Here is a 25,728-nt window from a genome sequence, read left to right as displayed (position 1 = left end):
TGATTAAGTGCTAAAGAGCAGTTTTCTCTAGAGGAAAGCGGGACAAGAGGATAAGCCCAAAGCAACTTCCTCTGAACTTGTGTGACTCCTTTTCAAGGGCCATCGCTATGTCTTGGGGTCTGGAATTCTGTACACGGATAAAGTCATTGCAGGACCTCAGCTCCTTTGATAAACCTGTGAAGTTCTGTGCAAGCCTATCTCCTTGGCCAGCAGCACTGTTACTGTTGGAGGTGTTGGTAGAAGCAAGAACCTCTTCTGGAGGAGGAGAGTTGTATTGTGTGGTGGTGCTGTCGAGGGAAACGGGGACTTTGCAAGCCTGATGAATGGTGTTCCAGCCAGAGACACAGCACAGAGCTTAAGAAATGGGCACGCCAATGGAAAAAACACTTTGGGGTGGCAGGGGCATCATTCAGGTAGTCATAGTTGTTTATACCCTCACGTAAGAACATAAAGAGTTTGGGATGCAGGTGGCGCTGTGGGTTAAACCACAGAGCCTAGGACTTGCTGATCGGAAGGTCGGAGGTTCAAATCCCCACGATGGGGTGAGCTCCCATTGCTCAGTCCCTGCTCCTGCCAGCCTAGCAGTTCGAAAGCACGTCAAAGTGCAAGTAGATAAATAGGTACCACTCCAGCGGGAAGGTAAACAGCGTTTCCATGCGCTGCTCTGGTTCGGCAGAAGCGGCTTAGTCATGCTGGCCACATGACCCGGAAGCTGTACGCCGTCTCCCTCAGCCAGTAAAGCGAGATGAACGCTGCAACCCCAGAGTCAGCCATGACTGGACTTAATGGTCAGGGGTCCTTTAAGAACATAAAGAAAGCTTGCTGGATCAGGCCAAATGGCCCACTCAGTCCAGCATCCTCTCCCCACAGTGGCCATGTAGATGTCCCAATGGGAAACGTCTGCAAGCAGGATTGGAGCGCCAGAGCCCTCTCCCCTTCCGTGGTTCCATGCCTTCGCCCTTCAAAATGGGCACCTTAAACCCGGAAGAGCCTACCTCCAAAGGCAGCAGGGCAGAAACTCCTCAGGCACACAGAATCATAGCCCTGGGAAGGGTCTCTCGTTGAGCCCCCTGGCAGAGCAGGAAGCCCACTCCCAAAGCACCCCATAGGCAAGCACCCAGCTCACCACCACTTTCCTTCCAAAGCAAAACGGATGGATTCTTGCAAAAGTTCAAAAGTCCTTTATGCCTGCACTGCCCATCTTTGGCATGGAAAGAAGGGGCTGTTTTGCAAAACTCCTTATCTCTGAGCAACTGCGGTGGCCTTCAGGAATTCTGGGTGTTACAGGGCTGGCTGTGGCGAGCCATGCATTGCAAGTTCCTCCACTTTCAAAGCTGGCTACAGGACCTCCCAGATATTGGCCACATCTGGGACCTGTTTCCCTGTTGGCCGAGGACTCCAGATCTGGTGGGCCTCAGGCGCAGACAATATCAGCACCCACAGAAGGAAAGGGGATGTGGCCCGCCTGGCTGCTACCCTCCAACTGCTTTCATTCTGATGCGGAATCTCCCACCTGGTCTACAAAATGGGCTACACAGAAGTACAGAAGAATTGGAAGGGGCTCCGAGGGTCATCTAGTCCAACCCCCAAACATGCAGGAACCACAGCATGAAGTGGAAAGGGTGTGTGTGTCAAAAGGCTGCTGAATAATCCCAGGAGCCTCCCTCTCTGGCCGCAACAAGTTCCCCTCCCACCCCGGTCTCTAAGAATGCACAGGGTAATAAGAAGGGCACAACCAGATCCCAGAGGGGAGCAGATGCAGTTTGAGATGCTTGGGAAATATTTGGGAGTGTCTCCACCTCCATCGCTCTGCCTGGACACTGAGGTCCAGATCCGAGGGCCTTCTGGCGGTTCCCTCACTGCGAGAAGCCAAGATACAGGGAACCAGGCAGAGGGCCTTCTCGGTGGTGGCACCCTGTTCAGGGAATTTTTAAATGTGTGACATTTTAATCTTTTTTAAATCTTTGTTGGAAGCCGCCCAGAGTGGCTGCGGAAACCCAGCCAAATGGGCGGGGTACAAATAATTAATTATTATTACTACCTGCCCTGTGGAACGCCACGCCCAAGATGTCAAAGAGAACAACAACTACCAGACTCTTAGAAGACATCTGAAGGCAGCTCTGTCTAGGGAAGCTTTTAGTGTTTAACAGACTACTGTATTTTAATACTTTGCTGGAAGCCGCCCAGAGTGGCTGGGGAAGCCCAGCCAAATGGGCGGGGTATAAATACAGTGGTACCTCGGGTTAAGTACTTAATTCGTTCCGGAGGTCCATTCTTAACCTGAAACTGTTCTTAGCCTGAAGCGCCACTTTAGCTAATGGGGCCTCCCGCTGCTGCAACTGCACCGCCGGAGCACAATTTCTCTTCTCATCCTGAAGCAAAGTTCTTAACCTGAAGCACTACAGTGGTGCCCCACAAGACGAATGCCTCGCAAGACGAAAAACCCGCTAGACGAAAGGGTTTTCCATTTTTCAATGCGCTTCGCAAGACGAATTTCCCTATGGGCTTGCTTCGCAAAACGAAAAAGTCTTGCGATTTCCCCCCCTTTCCTAAGCCGCTAAGCCGCTAATAGCCTTTAATAGCCGCTAAGCCTTTAATAGCCGCTAAGCCTTTAATAGCGGCTAAACCGCTAATAGCGCTAATCCGCTAATAGGGTTGCTTCGCAAGACGAAAAAACCGCTAGACGAAGAGACTCGCGGAACGGATTAATTTCGTCTTGCGAGGCACCACTGTATTTCTAGGTTAGCAGAGTCTGTAACCTGAAGCATATGGAACCCGAGGTACCACTGTAATAAATTATTATTATTATTATTATTATTATTATTAGGAGAGGAGGAGCCTATGGAAGGGTGGAAAATGGGGACCAACTGCTCCACAGGGGCAAGACCTACTGCTGCTGAGTTGTGTCTGGTTTCCTTGAACAAAGAGTCAACGTCACTCCTAAGGGCCTCTGCATCATCTGACTCCATCCCTGGCGCTAGCCTTGGCTGAGTGAGACCTCCTCCTCCCCAGAAACGACTCCCTCTTCCCGTCCCCACGGAAAACCCTCCTCTTCCTGCATCTCCATGGCTTCACCTGCTCCCTGGGCTTCCGTGGTGAGATGCTTGGGCTCCTCAGTCCAGGGCGTGGCATGCACGGCCACGCTCCAGTCGCTCCACGTGCCAATCTCGTTGTCCTTGGCTGCCACCTGGATGATGTACTCCTTGCCCGCGTAGGCGTCGGTGATGATGTGGGTCGTCCCGTCCGACAGCTCCACCTGCAAGGGGGAGAAGGGGAGGGTCATTGGGGGCTGCCAATGAATTCACAGCGTCCCAGCACCTCTTGGGGATGAGATGTTGCAGCCATGGCTTTGCGCAGAACTGGGGGTGCCCAAACGTCCAATGGCACAGGTTAGGAAGCTGCCAAGTGCCACCCGGAAGCCATGACAAGCGCCTGAGGGCATCTTGATTGGCATTCCTAGCCTGACAAACTTGGCACCCAACCCAGCTAGGTTTTGAAGAGCAGTAACTGGCATGGGAGCCAAACAATAGAGAAACAGACAAATAGATACAGTATTTTCTGGATGATAGGGAAAAAACCTTTTTGGTGTATGTAAATCCAGCTATATAACAGGGCTTACTCTTGGGTAAATGTATCAGGGATTGCATGCCCAGGCACAGACAGAGGGGGGGCATATGGGCCACTTGGCCCAGGCCTCCGATTCCAAAGGGGGCCTCAGTCAGCATACATTCCCTATGTATTTTTAAAAAGCACTAACCTAGACAGCATCTTAAAAAGCAGAGACATAAACTTGCCAACAAAGGTCTGTATAGTTCAAGCCATGGTTTTCCCAGTAGTGATGTATGGAAGTGAGAGCTGGACCATAAAGAAGGCTGATTGCCGAAGAACTGATGCTTTTGAATTCTGGTGCTGGAGGAGACTCTTGAGAGTCCCATGGACTGCAAGAAGATCAAACCTACTCATTCTGAAGGAAATCAGCCCTGAGTGCTCACTGGAAGGACAGATCCTGAAGCTGAGGCTCCAAGACTTTGTCCACCTGATGAGAAGAGAAGACTCCCTGGAAAAGACCCTGATGTTGGGAAAGATGGAGGGCACAAGGAGAAGGGGACGACAGAGGACGAGATGGTGGGACAGTGTTCTGGAAGCTACCAGCATGAGTTTGACCAAACTGTGGGAGGCAGTGGAAGACAGGAATGCCTGGCATGCTCTGGTCCAGGGGGCACGAAGAGTCAGACACAACTAAACAGCTAAACAACAACAACATTGTATATCTATATTTTCCATTTTGTCTTTATATGCAGATATGGTTCAAGCCTTGAAATAAAATTATTTGTCAGCATAACTTTTGTGAAAATTATTTATATACTTACTTATTTATAAGACTTCAGCTATCCCCAGGGTAAAAAAAGGGGGGGGGCACATTATCTACCTCGCCCGGGCCTCTGCCTGGCTCTGCAAGGCCTTGCACATGCCATCCAGTGAAATGATTTTCTATATCTATACCAACCTGTTGCACTCCAGGTGTTTCTGAACTGCCCCCTCCAATTCCCACATCTGCAGCAGCTGTGCTGGCAGAGGCTGGAGGGAGTTGTAGTACAGCAACATCTGGAGGGCAGCAGTTGGGGAAGGCCAGTTGAGAGGAAGTGCACCTCTTTCCAAATGACTTTCCCTAAAGTCCCAAGCCCACCCCATCCATTCCTGCTCATCCAAGTTCTCAGCCATCAACCTTGAAAAGAGGGACTTTTCCGCTGCAGGGAATTTTCACAAAATAACTGCTCCGCCTCTCCCCATTATACACTCAATAAATGAGTGAGTTGCACAATTCACACCTAATACTAGGCATCTTTTGGGCCCTTTAAAAAAAAAGAAAGCTCACAAAATTGGCACTTCCAGAATAATGGTAGCAGCAACTTTCCTGAATCATTAGCTTTGGAAAGGCAGGTGCCCGGATTGGGGCCGGGTTGGGTGGGCAACAGTGAACCATTTTACCCCCAGTGCAGGTCCTATCACCTGGGCTACCTCTTAGCCAACTCTGGGTTTGTTTGTTTTTTAAAATAATAAAAATAAAATATAATAGAAAATCAGAATCGGACAATAGAAACAAAATCACAATCTCCGCTAACAAAGGCGAGAGGAGCTGGGACTGCTGCAAAGTCCTCCTTGCCGAAGGGAGAGGAGAGATGCTGGAACCATTGATATAAATGGTATTTGGATTAGGAAGGGGGTTCATAGGTAACGCACAAGACCCCTGATCTGCATGCTCCATGTGCATGGGTGAAAAGCTCCATTGCTAGAAAGAGAATGGAGAGGCGTTGTCAGTCAAGGGAAAGGGTCACTGGAGGGTTAGAAGGAAGACTCTGTTAGATGACTAGGAAGCAGAAGGAACCTTCTAATAGCCCAGGACTAAAGCCCAGATGCAACTGAACTGCTCACTTGACAAAACTGACCAGGGACTGGCAAAGGCTTCGGCTCAGTAAGGAGCGTCCCCACCCCCATCGTTCAGCCCAGACACTGAGGTCCAGCTCCGAGGGCCATCTGGCGGTTCCCTCACTGTGATAAGTGAGGTTTCAGGGAAACAGGCAGGGGGCCTTCTCGGTGGTGGCACCCGCCCTGTGGAATGCCCTCCCACCAGATGTCAAGGACTATCTGACTTTTAGAAGACATCTGAAGGCAGCCCTGTTTAGGGAAGTTTTTAATGTTTGAAGTTTTATCATGTTTTTAATATTCTGTTGGGAGCCGCCCAGAGTGGCTGGGGAAACCCATCCAGATGGGCGGGGTATAAATAGTAAAATTATTATTAGTAGATGGCACGACTCAGAGGCTGGGGCTTTTGCTTTCTTACTGAAGACTCTTCCCCCAAATTCCAAGATGCTCACACGCTCTCCTTAGGCTCTCTTGCTCGTTCAGATGAGTCCCCCAACCATCATCTTTCCGCACCTCTCCTTTCTCCAAGATTAGAGGCTGGTTTCGCCTTCGTGCATGAGCTGACTGCGTGCAGGCCATTGCTCAGAGACGGTTCCAAGGCTTGCCTCTCTGCCAGCCCTTCCATTTCGAGATGGGGAGAGACCAAAGCAGTTCCAAAACGTCATCACCCCATTTTGTGTTGTCCTGGTCAATTTGACCAGGACGTGCAGTTTCCCAAAATAATCCGGAAAGCCTTTTAAGAGCTGTCTGCCTAATCAAAGCACGACTTGGCAGGACAACTCAGATCGGACAGATTTCGGCTTGTTTGCAAACTGTCTTAGCTAACTTTGTTAAAATGGCCCTGCTAGGAAGGTCAGATTTAACGTCCCGACAAAAGACCTTGGACTGAGATATCCAGCAGTTTGGGTTCAGCAGAGTTTCTGAACTTTCCAGCAAATTATGCTGGTAATGTCTGGATTTGAAATTGCTAACAGAATAGCACAAGTCAGCTGCAGAGAACAGAAATGAAGCACTCTGACCCTGTGGAAAACTTCAGTAACCTTAGAGAACCTCTTGCGTGCTGTTGTACACGGGGATGTTTCCAGTTGGAGCAATGGCATGGTGCTAGTCCCTGATCAAATGACAGAAGCTTTAGGTTTTAGGGCTTCCCAACCCATGCACATAAACCCACTTTCTCCTGTGACAAGCTGCAAAGCTACATCACTCTTTTCTCAAGTATGGTGATAATGCTTGAGTCAACAGTGTGATTCAGCAGCAAAAAACAGGTTAATGCTCTTCTAGGCTGCATCAACAGAGGTCTAGTGTCTAGATCAAGGGAAGTCATAGTCCAACTCTATTCTGCCTTAATCAGGCCACACTTGGAATACTGCGTCCAGTTGTTTAAGAATTTAAGAAGGATGTTGAGAAGCTGGAAGGTGTGCAGAGGAGGGTGAAAAAGATGGTTAAGGGTCTGGAAACCAAGTCTTAGGAGGAGCCCTTGAAGGAGCTGGGAGGGGAGGAGACCGAGAGGAGATATATAGCCATCTTCAAATATCTGAAGGGCTGTCACATGGAAGAGGGAGCATGCTTGTTTTCTCCTGCTCTGGAGGGGAGGACTCAGACCCATACAGTGGTGCCTCGCAAGACGAAAATAATCCGTTCCGCGAGTCTCTTCGTCTAGCGGTTTTTTTGTCTTGCGAAGCAACCCTATTAGCGGCTTAGCGGATTAGCGCTATTAGCGGTTTAGTGGCTATTAAAGGCTTAGCGGCTTAGCGGCTAAAAGGCTATTAAAGGCTTAGCGGCTTAGAAAAAAGGGGGGAAGCGGGAAAAAATCGGAACACTCACAAGACGTTTTCGTCTTGCGAAGCAAGCCCATAGCGAAATTCGTCTTGCGAAGCAGCTCAAAAACGGAAAACCCTTTCGTCTAGCGGGTTTTCTGTCTTGCGAGGCATTTGTCTTGTGGGGCACCACTGTAGTTTCAAGTTACAAGAAAGGAGATGCTGATTAAACATTTGGGGAAACTTTCTGACAAGAAGAGCTGTTCAACAGTGGAATGGACTCATGGGAAATGATATATAATGAGTTGGAAAAAATGTTCCAATTAACATTTGTAAAAAAGCCTGAAGCATTTTTGTTATGGATTGTAGGAAAAGACCTGCCAAGGAAATTGAAGAACATTTTCATGTATGCGACAACGGCGGCAAGAGTCTTAATAGCACAAGGATGGAAGAACGAAGAAATCCCCACCAAAGAACTGTGGCAAGAGAAACTGATGGACTATGCGGAATTGGCGAAACTGACACACAAACTGCGTGATAAGGACAACTGTGACTTCAAAGAAGAATGGGAACCTTTTACAAAATACTTAAAGAAACAACAAACTGAATTGGACTCCTTGGCAGGTTTTGAATAAACATACACAAATATATTACAGTGGTACCTTAGGTTAAGTACTTAATTCGTTCCGGAGATCTGTACTTAAACTGAAACTGTTCTTAACCTGAAGCACCACTTTAGCCAATGGGGCCTCCTGCTGCTGCCGCACCACCGGAGCACGATTTCTGTTCTCATCCTGAAGCAAAGTTCTTAACCTGAAGCACTATTTCTGTGTTAGCGGAGTCTGTAACCTGAAGCGTATGTAAACTGAGGTACCACTGTATTGGTAACATATAGATAAGATAAATTAAGGATCTTTACAGTTTTGTAATATGCAGAGATTAACATGTGCTGAAAAATCAGAGAGAGGAGCTGAGGGAAGTCTGGGGGTGGGGGTTTCTGGTTTGGGGAGGGGGAGGGGAAAATAGGGGGGAAATGAGGATGATATGTTTTTGATAAATTGTTATGTTGAAATTCTTAATAATTTTTTTAAAAAACAAAAACAAACAACAACAGCAACAGTGGAACGGACTCCTTCAGAAGGTGGTGGACTCTTAAGTTCTGCCTGAGACAGCAACTATTTGCCCCCTTTCATGATCACTACACGCCCCCCCCCCACACGTTCCAGTGTTCCTCCTTGCACATTTTTTCCTTCCAAACTGTGCACCCATTCCTGGCAGAGGAGTTATCTCAGACCCTTGACAATTTTGGCTCCCCTTTTCTGCAACTGGATGGTGTGTCCCGAGGGAAGCGTCTACCCCACCCCAAAAAAACCACACCATGTGCTTTCCCCTTACACACTGCCAACACTTTCATCACTCAGACTCCCCAAGGACATCCCTCCGGACAGGACGGTGCTCAATGCGCTGGCTACTCTTGTGAACCCTTGTGGCCGCAGGTGACGAGCGCATGTTTCGGGAGATGTGTCAGTGTGACGGGCAACATGTTTGGGAGGCCAGGAAGCTGGGGCGGATGGTGTGAGTTAACCAGCAGAGCCTGCGAAACCAGAAACAGGCTATTAGCGATCCATTAGGGCGAGGTATCCAGTTCCTGGCTAGGTAATCCATTAAAGGAACATCTGAGCGCATTAGAAGCGCACTCGGGCAGGGGCAGGACGTGGCTGCGAGGCAGCAGGAGGAAGCGGGGGCCAAGCTGGCTTGAGTTACACACTTAAAAGCCGGGAGGGGAAAGAAACGGTGCCCTAAATATTTAATGCTTTGTGTTTAAGGAGCCAGAACAGGAAAACCAGCCCAAGGAAAGGGCGAAAACCTCGAGGTGACAGCGGCTGCCTTTCCCACGCGCCCCTTCCTCTTTCCGTCTCCTGGAAGTGAAGTTCTTCCCGGCAGCCGTGGGAAGGTGCTGGGTGGGCAAAGAGGTTGCCGTCCAAGGGCATCGCCCAAGACGCCGGCCCCTCAGATGGGTCCATCCGGCAAAGAATTGTCTCGCGGCCCCCTGGATTGGTATCCCACAGGCCAATCGGGACCCCAGAGCCCTGGCAGCGCCTAAGCGCAGCTCTGCAGGATCAGACCAAAGGCATGTCCAGACCAACATCTTGTTTTATATGTGGTTTGGATGGCTCTGGGTAGCCCATTCAAGACGAGGAGCCCCTGCTTTGAGTAAGCAGCACAGCAGCTCTTAGTACAGGGGTCTGCAACCTTTAAGACAAAAAGAGCCAACAACTGGGAGCCGCAAAACCATTGCGACATTTAAAACAAATATATCCCCGGAGCCACGATCTGACAGCGGGCAGGAAGGTGACGTCGGGACGGTGCATGACTAACGTACGCACCGCCCCCATGCGACGTCACAGCCAGTACAGCGCCCGCCACAGTGGGGAGTGTCGGGGCGCACAATGCGCCTCCTCCCCTCGCTAGTATCCGCCCCGGAGCTGCAGCAAAGATGTAAAAGAGCCACATGCGGCTCCGGAGCCGCGGGTTGCAGACCCCTGTCTTAGTACATGGCTGCTGATATTGAAATTCATTAATGACCACTGGTATCTATTCACTAAACAGGCAAATTGTTCGCCTGTCCAGTGAATTTGCAACCACGCTCGTTATTCATTTATCTGCTTTCGTCTCACCAGTTTTCCTGGAATGCAATCTTACAAGCTTCAGAAACGATGAATCACCATCGATAGCATCTAGAAATATGTTTTTGCAGTTACTAAAATTAAGAGCAGAGATTGCGTCCACCTGACACAACCGAGGCAGCGTTGCAACAGGGCATCCTCTCGCTCGTACGTGCAGAAATAGATTTTGTGGGCCTTTGGCACAGATTCGGTTCCAGGATGCCTAATTGGGAAGCCGCCTGACTTTGTGGCGGCCACCAGCTCTCTCAGCAGTTAATCCCATAGGTTAACCAAGTGAGGGTTGAAATCAGTATGGGTCATTCAAGGAGAAACTGGGAGAAGCTGCTGGGATCTGGCCCAAACAGCTGTGATTCCTGAATTGTGAGGGGTTGGACTAGATGACCCACAGAACCTCTTCCAATTCTGATTCTATGCTTCTGTGACATTTGCTTTTGGTTCTTGTGCTTTAGCTCTCAGACGCTTGCACCCAAAACCCTCTTCTGCATTCATGAACAGCTCCCTCCCTATCCCTTAAACGTGTCGCTTAATTGCTAGTGGTGCTGCTTAGAAAATCTATTTAAAGTAAAAAAAATGGTTTGGTTCAGTTTGTTTTGCAGTGTGAACCCACCAAAGTCACATGTCTTGAAACAAGACTCAACTATCCTTTAAAATGCACACTGCTCTGGATTTTGCACTGTCGTTCTCGGGCCCAAAAATGGGTGTGAAAATGCACCTAAAGGCAGAAAGGACATTCAAAGGCACATCCTATGAGGCAATGCTATTTGCAAAAATATGTATACCAGACAAAGCTGCAAACATAAAGAACTGTGCAGTTAAAGGTCAATAGATTTCAGAGAGAAACCAAAATGGACAGATTTCCTATCCTTCTGACCACCAGTTGCTGGAAACCAAAGGAGAGGAGAGTTCTGGTCTTGTGTTCAAATCCTGCTTGCGAGTTTCCCTTTGGAGCATCTGCTTGGCCACTGTGAGAACAGGAGGCTGGACTAGATTTACGGCTCTACCCCGCCTCATTTAATCCCCACAACCACCCTGCGAGGAAGGCTAGCCTGAGATGCAGTGACTGGACCCCAAGGTCACAGCCAAGTGGGGATTCAAACCCTGGTCTCTTCCAGGTCCGAGTCTGATACTCTAACCACTACACCACACTGCCTTTCATGATGGGCCACTGGCTTGATCCAGCAGGGCTATTCTCATGCTCTTATTCTTTTGCGCGATAAAGGGAAAGAGAGTGCAACAAAAGCAACCATCAGATTTTCCAAGCGAAGGGAAAAGTCAGTTCCAAAAAGCAGACACGACTCGTGCAGAACAGGCGAGTCGGCACAAATATAGGAGAAAGGAAAAGATGGAGAAAGGAAGGATGGAGCAAGCTTGTTTTCTCGAACCCATGGCTTCAAGTGACAAAGCCACCTCCACCCTTGGGAGGAGTTGGGGTTGCGGGCGTCATGGCCCCAACACGAGTGCGGCGGTTGGAGCCCAGCCCCTGCATGATTGGGGGAATCCCCGGCCACATCACCCTCTGGACGGCCAGTCAGCCGGCTCTGGGGGCGTGGCCTGCCCTATTTAAGGCAGGCGCGGCCAGGGATCTCCCTCTTTGCCGCCTGCCAGCTGTTCCTGCTTTCCCCACCCTCCCGCCCTATAAGGTTTTCATTCCTTGACCTTGCTGTGGACCTTGCTTTGTCGCCATTGAGGGGCCTGGTGGGAATTTTTCCACTTGGCAAATTGGCACCAACCACTTGGTTTTCACCTGCCTTGTAGCAAATCATCACAACTTTCTGGGTATTGGCGGCTAGGCATTGGTATTGCTTTGTAGATGGAAGAGGGGAGGAAGCGCCATCACCTGCCCCACATATTGAAGGGTAGTCCTGTAAAGGATTCCGGGGGGCGTGGCCAAAGCCTGGGGAGGTGAGGGCCTAAGCCACGCCCACATTTGGTGACCCCCAGGAGGGGTTCCTGTTTGATGTGCATCAGCAGGACTCCCCCTACTGGTGGTTAACCCTTCCCGGACTTCAAGCGGACAGGCTGGAGTCGGATATAGTCAGTTAGGACCAATGCCTAAGCCAATACTGCTCATCACCTGTAACCAATAAAGTTGTGGCCTTATTTAGCCCATTAACCTTAATAATTGTCTCATGTGTCTTTATTTCCACTGGGGGTGGGGGGTGGGGGCTCGCCACGCAAGAAAGGAGATTCCAACTAAACACTGGGTATAACTTTCTGTTGGGAAGAGCTGTTTAACAGGGGAACGGTCATGGACTTTCCTTCCTTGGAGGTTTTTAAGCAGAAGTCGGATGGCCATCTATCCTGGATGCTTTAGCTGAGATTCCTGCCTTGCAGGGGGTCTCTTCTATCTCAACAATTCTATGATTCTACAGTCACCTCTGGGACTCCAGCACTTTGCACCTTCTCAAGTGCTATTTTGCTGTTCTGTGAAAGAAAGCTTGTTTGGTTTGTGCGAGGGCTTTCATCCTGGAGGTCTTCAGAGGAATTTTCCCCTTTGTGTCTGCTTGATACTGCAGGGCACACCCAGCGCTCAAATAATCTGAGGGAATGCGAGATCAGAACTGTGAATATTCAGAAGCCTCTCAACCTGTAGAGCAGAGCAAATTGCAGCTTCAGAGAATGGAGGGATCCCACAGGAGACGGGACGGTATTTAGAGCGAGGTGACCTTTCGGGAGAAATTAGCGGAGGACGAGGTGGCCGAGATGAGCAGCTCAGAGAAACGGCGGTTGTAAAAGGAGGCCATTCTTCTCTCTTGGGGGAGAGCAAGAGCTGGAAAATTAGGACACGGGGCTTTGAAAAAAGAAGAAGGGTGTGTGTGGAGGGGGAGACTGACATAGGACTAAATGCAGAGGCTTCCTGGGTAGGAAGCGCAAAGGGAAACTGGCAGCTCAGCATAAACGGAGCTTTTTAAAAGGGGGCAATATCAGACGCACAAACTGGAACCTCTCTTTTTGATGCAAAGGAGAGCTGGAAAGAGCTGGATGGATCCCTGGTGGCTGAGGAAGGAGCTTTCTAATGACCTGCAGAACTAAAGGAAAGCATGCAGGATTTTTTTTAAAATTTTTTTTTGAGGTGGGAGCAAACTGGCACTGAGGAGGAGGCAAAGGAGAGAAGGAACACTCTGTGCCAGCTCTGAAAGGAGTTTCAGGAGGGAAAGAGATGTCAGAGGAGCAGCGTGGGCAGGGAAAGCGGCCAGGCAGAATCGCTGTGGTTCCTTGAACTGTGAGCGAGGCCACTCCTCATGAACCCTGCCCCCTTGCAAATGCTGGATCATTTGTGGATTCTCCTGGGACTAGGCACAACCCCCCCCCCCCCGTCTCCTCACATGTTAGAATTGTGTAATTGTGCAGCTGGAAGGGACTGCAAGGGTCCTCCAGTCCAACCCCCTCGCGAATCTCAACTAATCACGGTTATTATTATTTTTAAATGACATGCAATTCTTTTAAGGTAAGAAAAAAACTCATTTTTCTAATACTCCTTGATCCACCTGGACTTGTAATTGGAAAAGTTCTAATACAAATGCATTGGGGGAGGATACAAATTTTACTTTTTCTCCCAAGCTGGTGGCCAGTGACTTTCTCCCCGCCTCCCATTCATATTTTATTTTATTTCGAGCTTAATAGTTACATTTTGTCCCTCAACAGTTATATCCAATTCTACAATACTAATGACTTCCTGCTCACCCATCAGTGATGATTTCAGACAATTGCATTTTATAATTCCACCAAATCCATTTTCATCCTCTTTAACAGGTTCCTTAATAGGTTCTGCTCTTTTTCCCTTTAACTCCAAACCCTGCTGTGAACTTCACATATGGAAAGCAACTTTTAAAATAGACCAAAAAAAGGTCTTCAGTCCTCCTTAAAGGATTCTAAATCTGTGTCTCTTATCAGCGCCATCAGTTCTGCCATCGCTGCATATTCTGAGGTTTTCAGCCGCCATTTTTCCTTTGAGGCTAACAGCCATGGGCTTTCTTCTTTTCCTTCCTGCTTCTAATCTCCAAAGCTCTTCCCCATCTCCACAAGGATTGAAGTGTCATGGTGAGAACGCCAAGGTTGCAGGTAAGATCCTCGTATGGGGCAGCTTCGTATTCCTGCCTTGCAGGGGGTTGGATTGGATGACCCTCAGGGTCCCTTCTAACTCTACAAAAGTTCTGTGAAAGTGCTTTTAGAAAGGAGAATGGGGAAGGCAAGAAAAGAAGGGACTCTCCAGACACCGTGCTCTCATTCAGGCAGAAAGCCTTGCGGTTTCTTGATGGCACCACCCCATTTGAAAGAAAAAGGCTGGTTCCGTCGAAAGGGGCTTTTCGAATGTGTTCGTCTTAGCAGCTTGACAGCCTCGCTGAGTGATTCTTCCACCCAGGCCCTGCCCTGCCCTCACGCTTCCCTTAAAACAGACATGCCCAACTCCCAAGAGACTGAGATCTACTCCCAGTATTAAAAAAACGGGCAGTGATCTACTCATAGAAATTAAGAAATCGGGGGAGGCTTGCCAAGAGCTGTCGAGCTTTTCATGGAGGGGGGAGTGTCCAGAGTTGTTGAGCCTGGGGGGGGGGTGTCAAAAAACACTCACCAGAAAGCCCTGTGCCGAAAATCACCAGCAGCATCCGATAAATGACCGCACACTTTCCGCTGCTACCAATCACTCTCTCGATAAAAGATGACAATCGCGCCTGCCCTCCCTCGTTCTCCCCCTCTGCAGCGATTGATCAGGATCGCCCCGCGATTAATCTGGATCACACCGGCAGTCTACTGTACCTGTCAATCATGGCCAACTGGTTGAACATGTCTGCCTTAAACGAATCACAAAGCGGATTGAATGATTCACTGCCAGTCACTTGTCCCACGAACAGCTGCCAGGTTTCACTCACTTAGCCCCTCACTGTGTATTTTGCCCTCCATCCAGGGCGAAGACAGGAATGTCCAAGGAGCTGGAAGGTTTGCTTATGAATGGCAAACAGCCATTCCCTTGCCGATTCAGGATGCTGTGACACAACCCAAGGGCTGGAGAAACGCCACTCAGTTGCATGCTCAGAGGCACTCTCGTCTCAACGATGCCACCTCGTTGTGGAGCTGAGCTCTGCCTCCACCTTGCGATTGGGCTGGGTGTCCATCAATACGCAGATGAAACCCAGCTCTACCTCTCTTTCAAATCAGAACCAGTGAAGGTCCTGTGTGAGTGTCTGGAGGCAGTTAGAGGATGGATGGCGGCTAACAGATTGAGGCTGAATCCTGACAAGACAGAAGTACTGTTTTTGGGGGACAGGAGGCGGGCAGGTGTGGAGGACTCCCTGGTCCTGAATGAGGTAACTGTGCCCCTGAAGGACCAGGTGCGCAGCCTGGGAGTCATTCTGGACTCACAGCTGTCCATGGAGGTGCAGGTCAATTCTGTATCCAGGGCAGCTGTCTACCAACTCCACCTGGTACGCAGGCTGAGACCCTACCTGCCCGCAGACTGTCTTGCCAGAGTGGTGCATGCTCTAGTTATCTCCCGCTTGGACTACTGCAATGCGCTCTACGTGGGCCTACCTTTGAAGGTGACCCAGAAACTACAACTAATCCAGAATGCAGCAGCTAGACGGGTGACTGAGAGCGGCCGCCGAGACCACATAACACCAGTCTTGAAAGACCTACACTGGCTCCCAGTACGTTTCCGAGCACAATTCAAAGTGTTGGTGCTGACCTTTAAAGCCCTAAACGGCCTCGGTCCAGTATACCTGAAGGAGCGTCTCCACCCTCATCATTCAGCCCGGACACTGAGGTCCAGCGCTGAGGGACTTCTGGCGGTTCCCTCCCTGCAAGAAGCCAAGTTACAGGGAACCAGGCAGAGGGCCTTCTCAGTAGTGGCACCCGCCCTGTGGAACGCCCTCCCACCAGACGTCAAGGCAATAAACAACTTTTTTACTTTTAGAAGATACCTGAAGGCAGCTCTGTTTAGGGAAGCTTTTAATGTTTAACAGACCACTGCACTTTAATACTTTGTTGGAAGCTGCCCAGAGTTGCTGGGGAAACCCAGCCAGATGGGTGGGGTATAAAAAATAAATAATAATAATAATAATAATAATAATTATTATTATTATTATTATTATTATTATTATTATTATACTAGCCACAGCTACTCTGGAGGCCTCTGAATTCCAGTTGCTGGAAACCTCAGGAGGGGAGACCCACTCTGTTGCCAACCGCACAGGACCCTCTCCTCCGCCACCCCCAGCCAGACCAACGACAGCAGAGGTTGCCACTCACGTGTTGCCACTGGTCAATGATGAGCGGCCGGTACCTCAGGAAGAACTTGAGGGGGAAGGAATCTGGATCAGGCCACGAGGAAGGGTACTGCCACGTCACCAGCAGCCTCCGGGCATTGTTGGGGATGGGCTTAGCCACCACGTTCTCTGGAGGGTCCGGCTTTACTGTTCAAGGAAACAAGACATGGGAGGAGGAAGAGAAAACCTTGGTGAGAAAAGAAACATTTCCGTGCAAATGCCGCCTCTCAGAATTATAGGGCTGTAGAGCTCAAAGGAAAAGCAATGACAAACCTAGACAGCATCTTAAAAAGCAGAGACATCACCTTGCCAACAAAGGTCCTTATAGTTCAAGCTCTGGTTTTTCCAGTAGTGATGTATGGAAGTGAGAGCTGGACCAGAAAGAAGGCTGATTGCTGAAGAATGGATGCTTTTGAATTCTGGTGCTGGAGGAGACTCTGGAGAGTCCCATGGACTGCAAGAAGATAAAACCTCTCCATTCTGAAGGAAATCAGCCCTGAGTGCTCACTGGAAGGACAGATCCTGAAGCTGAGGCTCCAAGACTTTGGCCACCTCATGAGAAGAGAAGACTCCCTGGAAAAGACCCTGATGTTGGGAAAGATGGAGGGCACAAGGAGAAGGGGACGACAGAGGAGGAGATGGTGGGACAGTGTTCTCGAAGCTACCAGCATGAGTTTGACCAAACTGTGGGAGGCAGTGGAAGACAGGAGTGCCTGGCGTGCTCTGGTCCAGGGGGTCACGAAGAGGCGGACACGACTAAACGACTAAAAAACAACAAAGAGCTCAAAGGGACCCCAATGGTCATCTAGGCCAATCCCCCCCCCTGCAATGCGGAAATCCTAGCTAAAGAATTCACCTAACATCAGTTTAAAAGCCTCCAATGAACCACAGAACCATACAGTTGGAAAGGGACTCCTGGGGGTCATCCATTCCAACCCCCTGCAACCTTCGTCTGTGTGCTGCACAGCAGGGACTGGCAAGCAAGCAGGCGGCAGCTAGGAAAGCTGGCTTAAATAATAATAATAATAATAATAATAATAATAATAATAATAATAATAATAATAATAATAATAATAATATAAAATAATAAAGCCCTCCTGCAAATGCATCGCCATCTCGCTTTGCTGGCTCTGCTGCCGCCACTGTGGGAAAGTGTCACTGAGCGATTCATGCGGAACAAGCACACACGTGAGCCGTCTCTTGTCCGAGAGCACAATGCCCCAAACAAGAGAACCGCCAAGTGCTTTGAAGCCCGATTCAATGGGCAAAGCCCCCGCAGAATCAATGGGGTTGCCAAGGCCCCCCAGGGGAGGACGGTGCCAGGAAGAGGACACCCCCCTCACCTCCTGGCTGGCGGAGCTGATAACCTTTCTGCAGCTTTGGTGACTCACTGCTATTGTTTTCTGCAGCCCTGGGGAGCTGGGGCTCAATTCTGCTCAGCTCTGGACACCACGAATTTAATGAGCAGGGTGGGTGTGTGCTCAGAGGGGGTGGGCAGAGGCAGAAAGACTTGGTAGAGGTTGTGGGTTGAGAAGGTGTAAAAGGAAACAGACTAGAACCATTCGGCGTGATAGCTCTGCTCTGCTGGAAACCCCCAAAGGGGAGAGTTGGCCTTGAGTTCGAATACAGATTGGGAGTCTCCCACAGGCCTAGCGAGTAACAACAACAACAACAACAACACCCCAAGTGGTTCTGGGTAGGAAGTGAAGGCAAGAGTCTTCTTTTAATAATAATAATAATAATAATAATAATAATAATAATAATAATAATAATAATAATATTTATTTATACCCCACCCTCCCTGGCCAGAGCCGGGCTCAGGGCGGCTAACACCAATTAAATAAAATCACAGTAAAACATAATAGGGGAAAAAGAGAGGGAGAAAAAACCACCCCAATTTAAAATACAGGTTAAAATGCAATTTAAAATGCAACCTCATTTTAAAATAGCTGATTGTCAGAGCTGCTTCCAGATCCTAGCTCACAGAGGATCACGCTAGCCAGCGATCATTAAGTAAAAGTCTTTATTGAGTTACAGTTTCCATTCTCAAGCTGCTGCGTGCAACTCTACGTCTAGTGGCTAGATCGGCGAAGCTCCGTCTGAGTCTCCGCCCCTTGTGCACCAACTTAATATCCTAGCCCTGCTCCACCTTTTCCGCCTGACTGTTCTCCTCTGGGTCCCTCTGCCCCCCGGGGTCTCTTCCTTCCTGGATTCTTCTGACGCCGACCCCCCGGACCCTCCTGTCTCCTTGCGCCGGGCTTTAGGACCTGGCTCTCTTTCAGGGCTGCCTACTGCGTCACTTTCGTGTGTATTTGAACTTGGCGTGCGCGCCCAACCTTCCACTTTCCGTCTGACCGTTTCTTCGCTCCCCGATGGAGGTGTGGCCACTCCTGACTCATGCCCTCCCTCCTGTTGTGAGCTGCCAGCGCTTGCTCCCTGGCTCCCTTCCTCTTCCCTGCTCTCTGGCGGTGACGCTGGTCCCGATTTCCAACTGCTCTCCTCTGAGTCCCCTCTGGCTCTATCTTCCTGGGGTGCCCCCCTTGCCCTGGCCACTGGTGCTCCTTTCTGTGAATCTTCTGATTCACTGGAAAGACTCGGAGATCTCGGGTCGTCGTCATCACTCATCTTTTCTTCTGCCTCCTCCCCTTCGCTCTCTGTTTCCTCCCTTGCTCTTGCCTCTGCTCCTGAACCCCTGACATCCATCCCCCCCTCGAAGCCCCCCGTTCCCCCCTCCCCTCCTTTCGGTGCGGGAGCTGGGTGCTGCTGTGTCAAAGGGACGAACGTCGGATACCGTTCGCTTCCCGTGGCGGGCCTCCATCTGAAGTCTCCCGGTTCTTCCTCCCTGCTCTCGTCGACGACGGTCACCTCCGCTTCCATCTCTGTGCCGCCGTGCTCGAAACCAGGGTCGTCCCCGAAAATGTCCATGTCCGTCTCTCCCTCACTTCCTCCTGGCGGCGTTGCTCGTCCTGGACCTTCCAGCCACTTCCTGCGCCACTGCTCCTCTGGTCTATCGTCCCACCAATACGAGGGTTCTGAGGCAGATCCCGAGGGTGACCCCTCCGGGGAACGGGCGTCTCGTATCGGGTCCTCGTCCGAGTCGAACCCCCGGAACGTGCTGGCAGAAAGCGTGGGCGTGAAAAGCCAGTCGTCGAAAAAGTCTGCTGGCATTGGTCTATGTGGGAAGAGGGCATGAAACTCGTCCTTGAGCAGAGGTTCGTCCAAGGCGTAGCCCGGCACCCAGCTGTTCGCACTGGCCGGGGTGCCCTCCTTGGCGAGAAAGTATTCTACCCCCTCTTCCCCCCATCTGGAGTCCAAAATCTCCGTGACTTCGTTGATGCGCTCCTCCTGTGCCACTCCCGCGTGCCCGGTTCTTTCTCTGAACGGACTCGGTGCCGTTCCGGGTTCCTGAAACCTGTGCGGTGCCTTGTAGGGAGTGAGCACCGATCTGTGGAACACCGGATGCATTCTGGAACCCTCCGGAAGCGCCAGCCTGAAAGCTACCGGGTTGACCTGCTCTTCGACTTGGTAGGGCCCCAGTTGCTTATGCCCTAGTTTCTTCTTGGCCAATGACCTGGCCGGCACTGCGTGGGCTGCTAACCAGACCCAGTCTCCCACATGGATCTCTGCGCCAACCCTTCTGTGTTTGTCCGCTTGTACCTTGTATGCGTGTTTGGCCAGCTCCAGGTGCCGCCGCAGCTGATCGTGGACTTCCTGCAACTCCGACGCGAACGCATCTGCTGTCTGCGGCTCCCCCTCCCCCATTCTTTCCAGTCCCGGGAAGGTTCTGGGGTGCCTCCCGTTGTTGGCGAAGAACGGCGTGACCCCCGTGGACACGTGCTTCGTGTTGTTGTATGCGAACTCGGCGAGCGGCAGGTAATCCACCCACGTCGCAGGCTGTTGATTCGCATAACATCTCAGGTACTGCTGCATGATGGCATTGACCCGCTCCGCTTGCCCGTTGGTCTGCGGGTGTCTCGCCAACGCCAGGTTGATCTTGACGTTCAGGAAGCCCATCAGCTTCTGCCAGAAATTCGAGATGAACTGCCGCCCCCGGTCGGACAGAATAGACCGTGGCAGACCGTGAACCTTGAACACGTGGTCTATGAACAGTTTGGCGGTTTGCTCCGCCGTGGCCACCTTAGCACACGGAATGAAATGTGCCATCTTGGAAAACAAGTCCACCACCACCAGCACTGCCGTCTTGCCCCTCGAGCTGGGCAGATCCGTGACAAAGTCCAGGGCCACCCTCTCCCATGGTTCGACCGGAGTTTGCAGCGGTTCCAACAGTCCGGCCGGCGGTCTGTGCACTGGCTTGGCCCTCTGGCAGGTGTCACACCTCGCCACGTAGTCCGCGACCTCCCCTCTCATTCCGGGCCACCAGAAATCCCTGGCGACTAATTTCACCGTCTTCTCCTTGCCAAAGTGCCCGGCAGTGGGCGCGTCGTGCAGCTGCTGCAGCACCTTGGCGCGAAGTTCGTCTCCCGGCACGTAGATGGCCCCTTTACGGATGAGCAATCCATCTCTCAGCTGGAACCCGTCCGTCGCTGCCGTGCCCCTTTGCACCTCTGCCATCTTCGCTTGCGCGAAGGAGTCATCCTGCAACGCTCGTCGCACCGCCTCCAGGTCCACGGTTGCCGCGGCGCACGCCCACACTGTTGGTGCGAAGATGTGCATGGCGGCCGCTGGCATTGCGTCCTCCAGATACTGTGGCTTACGAGAGAGAGCGTCCGCCATGATGTTGGTGTCCCCCGGGACATACTCTATTCGGAAGTCGAAGTTCGCAAAGAACTCAGCCCAACGTATCTGCCTCTGGTTCAGGAACTGTGCCGTGCGCCAGTGCTCCAGATTCTTGTGGTCCGTGCAAACCTGCACCGTGTGCTTGGCGCCGATCAGGAAGTGCCTCCACGCTTTGAACGCTGCATGAATGGCCAGCAACTCCCTGTCCCAGATGGTGTAGTTCTGCTCGGACTTGCTGAGCTTCCTGGAGTAAAACGCTCCCGGCCGCCAAACCCCCTGCGGGTCTTTCTGCAGCAGGACTGCCCCCACGGCTCTGTCCGAGGCGTCTGTCTCGACCCTCATCGGTCTGCTGGGGTCGACATGCAGCAGCTGCTCTTCCGACGCGAAGAGACGCTTGAGTGCCTGAAAGGACTGCTCCGCCTGCTCTGTCCAGATGAACTTCTTTTTCTTGGAGCTAAGCGTGTCCGTGATGGCCGCTGTCTGCATAGCGAAGCCTTTGATAAACCTGTGATAGAAGTTCGCAAAGCCGACAAACCGTTGGACCTCCTTCCGGTTGCGTGGGCTTTTCCAATCTAACACCGCTCGAACCTTGGCGCTGTCCATGGCGAGCCCCTTGTCAGACAACTTGTAGCCCAGAAAATCCACCTCAGTCACGTCGAATTGGCACTTCTCCAGCTTGGCGTAGAGCCTATGCTGCTGTAGCCTGCTCAGCACTTCCTTGACGTGTCTGTCATGCTCCTGCTGCGATTCCGAAAAGATCAGGATGTCATCTAAGAAACAGACGCACGTCTTGTAGAGAAGTCCCGCCAACACGTGATGCATGAATGCTTGAAAAACGTGGGAGCCATTTTGCAATCCAAAAGGCATAACTCTATATTCGTAGGTGCCCAGTGGCGTGAACATGGCTGTCTTCCACTCATCTCCTTCCCGCATGCGAATGAGGTTGTACGCCCCTCGCAGGTCTAACTTGGTGAACACGCTGCCCTTCCGTACCTTTGCGAGGAGGTCGTCGATTCGGGGCATGGGGAAGTCCGATGGCTTGGTCACACTGTTTAAGATGCGATAGTCCACTACAAGTCTTTTTTGGGGCGTGTCCCGCTTCTTAACAAAGAATACAGGACTGCCCCCCACTGCCTTGGACTCCCGGATGAAACCGCGCTCCAAATTATGATCTATGAACTCTTTGAGTTCCTGCAGTTCGTCCTCAGACATGGAATACAGCTTCCCTTTAGGCAGCGCCGCCCCCGGCAGCAGGTCAATTTTGCAGTCATATGGTCTGTGAGGGGGTAGCCTGTCTGCCTCCTTCTCGCAGAAAACCTCCAAAAATTCTGCGTACTTGTGGGGGATCGCTTGCAGCGTGCCTAGCAGCAGCTGTGACTCCTCTTCCTCTCCTTCCTGCCGGGGCACGATGCAGTGTTCAGCACAAAAGGAAGAGCCGAAGGTCAGCTGCCTCTGGTACCAAGCCAGCGTTGGGCTGTGCTTGTCCAGCCAACTCATGCCCAATACAATGGGCGTGTCCGATAGTTGAGTAACGTTGAAGCTGATGATTTCCCTGTGATTCCCAAGTCGCATCACCATTGGTGGCGTCTGCTTCACCACTTGCCCCCCGAGCAGCTCCCTGCCATCCACCGTGACAACCTGCAGGGGCAGCGTGGCCGGCAGCAACTGTATAGCGTGCCGGTTGACAAAGTCCTGCCCTATAAAGTCCGCATTGCTTCCTGAGTCAATGGTGATTGGCACGTCCATGGTGATTCCATTGGGCAGCTGGAGCGATGCGGTGAGCCTCACTACTGGTTTGGGCGGGAGGGGGTTCACGGGCTGTAAAATCTCTGGGGACTGCTTCACTGACACGTCTGGCTGGGCCCCAGTGCCTCTTCCTCCAGCCAGACTGCGTCGTTTCCCTGCTGTGGTCCCCCTTGCTGCGTTGCTGCAGTTACCATTGCTGAGGCTGCAGTGTGCTTGCGGAGCCTCCGGGGACACTCTTTCGCCATATGCCCTGGCTCCTCGCAGATGTAACACTTCCTGTTCCCTCTAGGAGGCTTCGCTGTCACTGTTGTCGGTGCTAGGGCTCTGGCTGCTGACTGAGCCCTTGCACTTCCAACCTCCATAGGTTCCGTCCCTCCTCCTGGCGGAGGCGTGGATTGCGCACGCGCTGCTTCTCTGGGAAGGAAGGAGGAGCCCCTGGCTGGTTCGCGCCCTCCACGCCCTTCGTCCCTGCTCCACGGACGTTCTTCCAGCCGCACCCCCACCGCCAGCGCCCTCTGAACGATCTCCTGCGTGGTCCGGGGTCTCTCCCCCCTCGCAATTTCATCTTTAACAGAGCCGTGCAATCCCTCCCAAAACAGGTCTCTTACAGGAGCCGAATCTCTGTCCCATTCCAGGGCACTGACCAAAGCGAAAAAGCGGGCATGGTACTGCCTTACGCTGGCCCTCCCTTGCTTCAGTCCATGTATCTGCTGCCGAGCAAGATCCACGTCAATGCTTGATAAAAAACACCCATCCATCGCTTTAATAAAGGCATCCGCATTTTGGAGCGCCGGATCATTATCCCTCCACAAATTGCGCAGCCATGCTTTAGCATCCCCATGCAAATGGGACATGATGAATCCCACTTTCTCTTGCTCATCTCTAAAGTCTTTATTCAGCAGTTGCAGTGCGCACATTACGTCTGCTCTAAAGTTGGGGTACTGTTGCAGGTTCCCATCGAAGTGAGAGACCAGACCGCCTGTTCGTCTCGCCAACCCAATTCCCTCCTGTCTGGGTGTCAGTTGCCCTTGCTTCGTAAGCATGTCCAACCTGACCTGGAGATCCCTGCAGGCGGCAGCTGCCTCCTCCTCTCTCTTCCTGGATGCGAGAGCCTCGGCATTCAGTTGTGACACTGCTTCTCTGAGTCCCGCTATCTGCTGCTCAGCCGTCATGTCGGCTGCCGTTCGTGAGCTCTCTAGTAGGCACCTGCTTCTCTCCTCTCCTCGAGGCTGTAGATGCCCACAATTTGGGGACGGAGCTTACTGTCAGAGCTGCTTCCAGATCCTAGCTCACAGAGGATCACGCTAGCCAGCGATCATTAAGTAAAAGTCTTTATTGAGTTACAGTTTCCATTCTCAAGCTGCTGCGTGCAACTCTACGTCTAGTGGCTAGATCGGCGAAGCTCCGTCTGAGTCTCCGCCCCTTGTGCACCAACTTAATATCCTAGCCCTGCTCCACCTTTTCCGCCTGACTGTTCTCCTCTGGGTCCCTCTGCCCCCCGGGGTCTCTTCCTTCCTGGATTCTTCTGACGCCGACCCCCCGGACCCTCCTGTCTCCTTGCGCCGGGCTTTAGGACCTGGCTCCCTTTCCGGGCTGCCTACTGCGTCACTTTCCTGTGCATTTGAACTTGGCGCGCGCGCCCAACCTTCCACTTTCCGTCTGACCGTTTCTTCGCTCCCCGATGGAGGTGTGGCCACTCCTGACTCATGCCCTCCCTCCTGTTGTGAGCTGCCAGCGCTTGCTCCCTGGCTCCCTTCCTCTTCCCTGCTCTCTGGCGGTGACGCTGGTCCCGATTTCCAACTGCTCTCCTCTGAGTCCCCTCTGGCTCTATCTTCCTGGGGTGCCCCCCTAGACTCCCCCCTTGCCCTGGCCACTGGTGCTCCTTTCTGTGAATCTTCTGATTCACTGGAAAGACTCGGAGATCTCGGGTCGTCGTCATCACTCATCTTTTCTTCTGCCTCCTCCCTTTCGCTCTCTGTTTCCTCCCTTGCTCTTGCCTCTGCTCCTGAACCCCTGACACTGATAAATCAAGACCATAAGGGGAGGGCAACATAAGGGTCAGACGGAGTCCAAACCAAAGGCCAGGTGGAACAGCTCTGTCTTGCAGTCCCTGCGGAAAGATGTCGAATCCTGCAGAGCCCTGGTCTCTTGGGACAGAGCGTTCCACTAGGTCAGGGCCAGTACTGAAAAGGCCCTGGTCCTAGTTGAGACCAATCTTGCGACCTGGGACCTTCAAAATGTTGTCATTTGTGGACCTTAAGGTCCTCCGTGGGGCATACCAGGAGAGGCGGTCCTGTAGGTACGTGGGTTCTAGGCCACATAGGGCTTTAAAGGTCAAAACCAGCACCTTAAACCTGACCCTGTACTCCACCAGGAGCCAGCGCAGTTGGTAAAGCACTGGATGAATGTGATCCCACGATGAGGACCCTGTAAGGAGTCTTGCCGCGGCATTCTGCACCCGCTGGAGTTTCTGGGTCAGCTTCAAGGGCAGCCCCGCGTAGAGCGAGTTCCAATAATCAGCCTGGAGGTGACTGTCGCATGGATCACTGTGGCCAGATCAGGGCGAGAAAGGTAAGGGACCAACTGCTTAATATGGCGGAGATGGGAAAATGCCACATTGTAGGGGAAGGTGACCTGGTCAGTCCTCGTGTCTGAAAGAGGACCGGTCACGCAACCACCAGATGCTTCTCAGCTTTGGAAAGAGAGGGATCACAGGGTCGGGGTAGAGGAAGGCTCTTTCTGCAAAAGGGTCCACTTTTGGGACCTCTGGGCAGACTTGAACCCAGGTCCCGCTCATATGCAACAGAGAAGAACCTACCTCCAATTTCCCTTTTGCAACTATCACTTGGGCATGAGAGGTGTGGAGAAAGGGAGTTGACTGAGGCCCACAGAAAAAGAGGGACCATGGGGTCTCTTATATCCCTGCCTGATCACTGAGGTCTTTGGGGGAGTCATTGTTAGTGGTCCCTCAGGACTCGGATTTATGGCTCAGATCCACCAGGACCCACCTGGCCGCATTGTGTAGCGGGCACCCAATTTTGTGGCACCCCCTTCCCCTTGTGACAGCCCCCCTCCCTGTTGAGCCTCTGGTGCCTACTGAATCCTTTTTGCTGT

General features: G+C 51.7%; 1 protein-coding gene and 1 long non-coding RNA gene across 3 annotated transcripts in view; both read right to left on the bottom strand.

Moving 5' to 3' along the window:
* CNTFR (ciliary neurotrophic factor receptor) overlaps positions 1 to 25,728 on the bottom strand; it is a 434,396-nt gene that overhangs the window by 5,869 nt on the left and 402,799 nt on the right. For both annotated transcript variants that reach the window (XM_081213125.1, XM_081213126.1), the window contains 2 exons: positions 16,115 to 16,278; positions 3,076 to 3,256 (listed from right to left, as the gene is read on the bottom strand). In XM_081213125.1, the coding sequence (XP_081069251.1) occupies positions 3,076 to 3,256; positions 16,115 to 16,278 (345 nt within the window). The remainder of the gene's footprint in view (positions 1 to 3,075; positions 3,257 to 16,114; positions 16,279 to 25,728) is intronic.
* LOC308597426 overlaps positions 1 to 25,728 on the bottom strand; it is a 396,194-nt gene that overhangs the window by 20,228 nt on the left and 350,238 nt on the right. The window lies entirely within an intron of this gene.

Source organism: Podarcis bocagei, assembly GCF_964188305.1.
Source record: "Podarcis bocagei genome assembly, chromosome: 11".
NCBI lineage: Eukaryota > Metazoa > Chordata > Lepidosauria > Squamata > Lacertidae > Podarcis > Podarcis bocagei.
The sequence above is the reverse complement of the archived record's forward strand: the minus strand, read 5'-3'. Positions and strand labels throughout refer to the sequence as shown.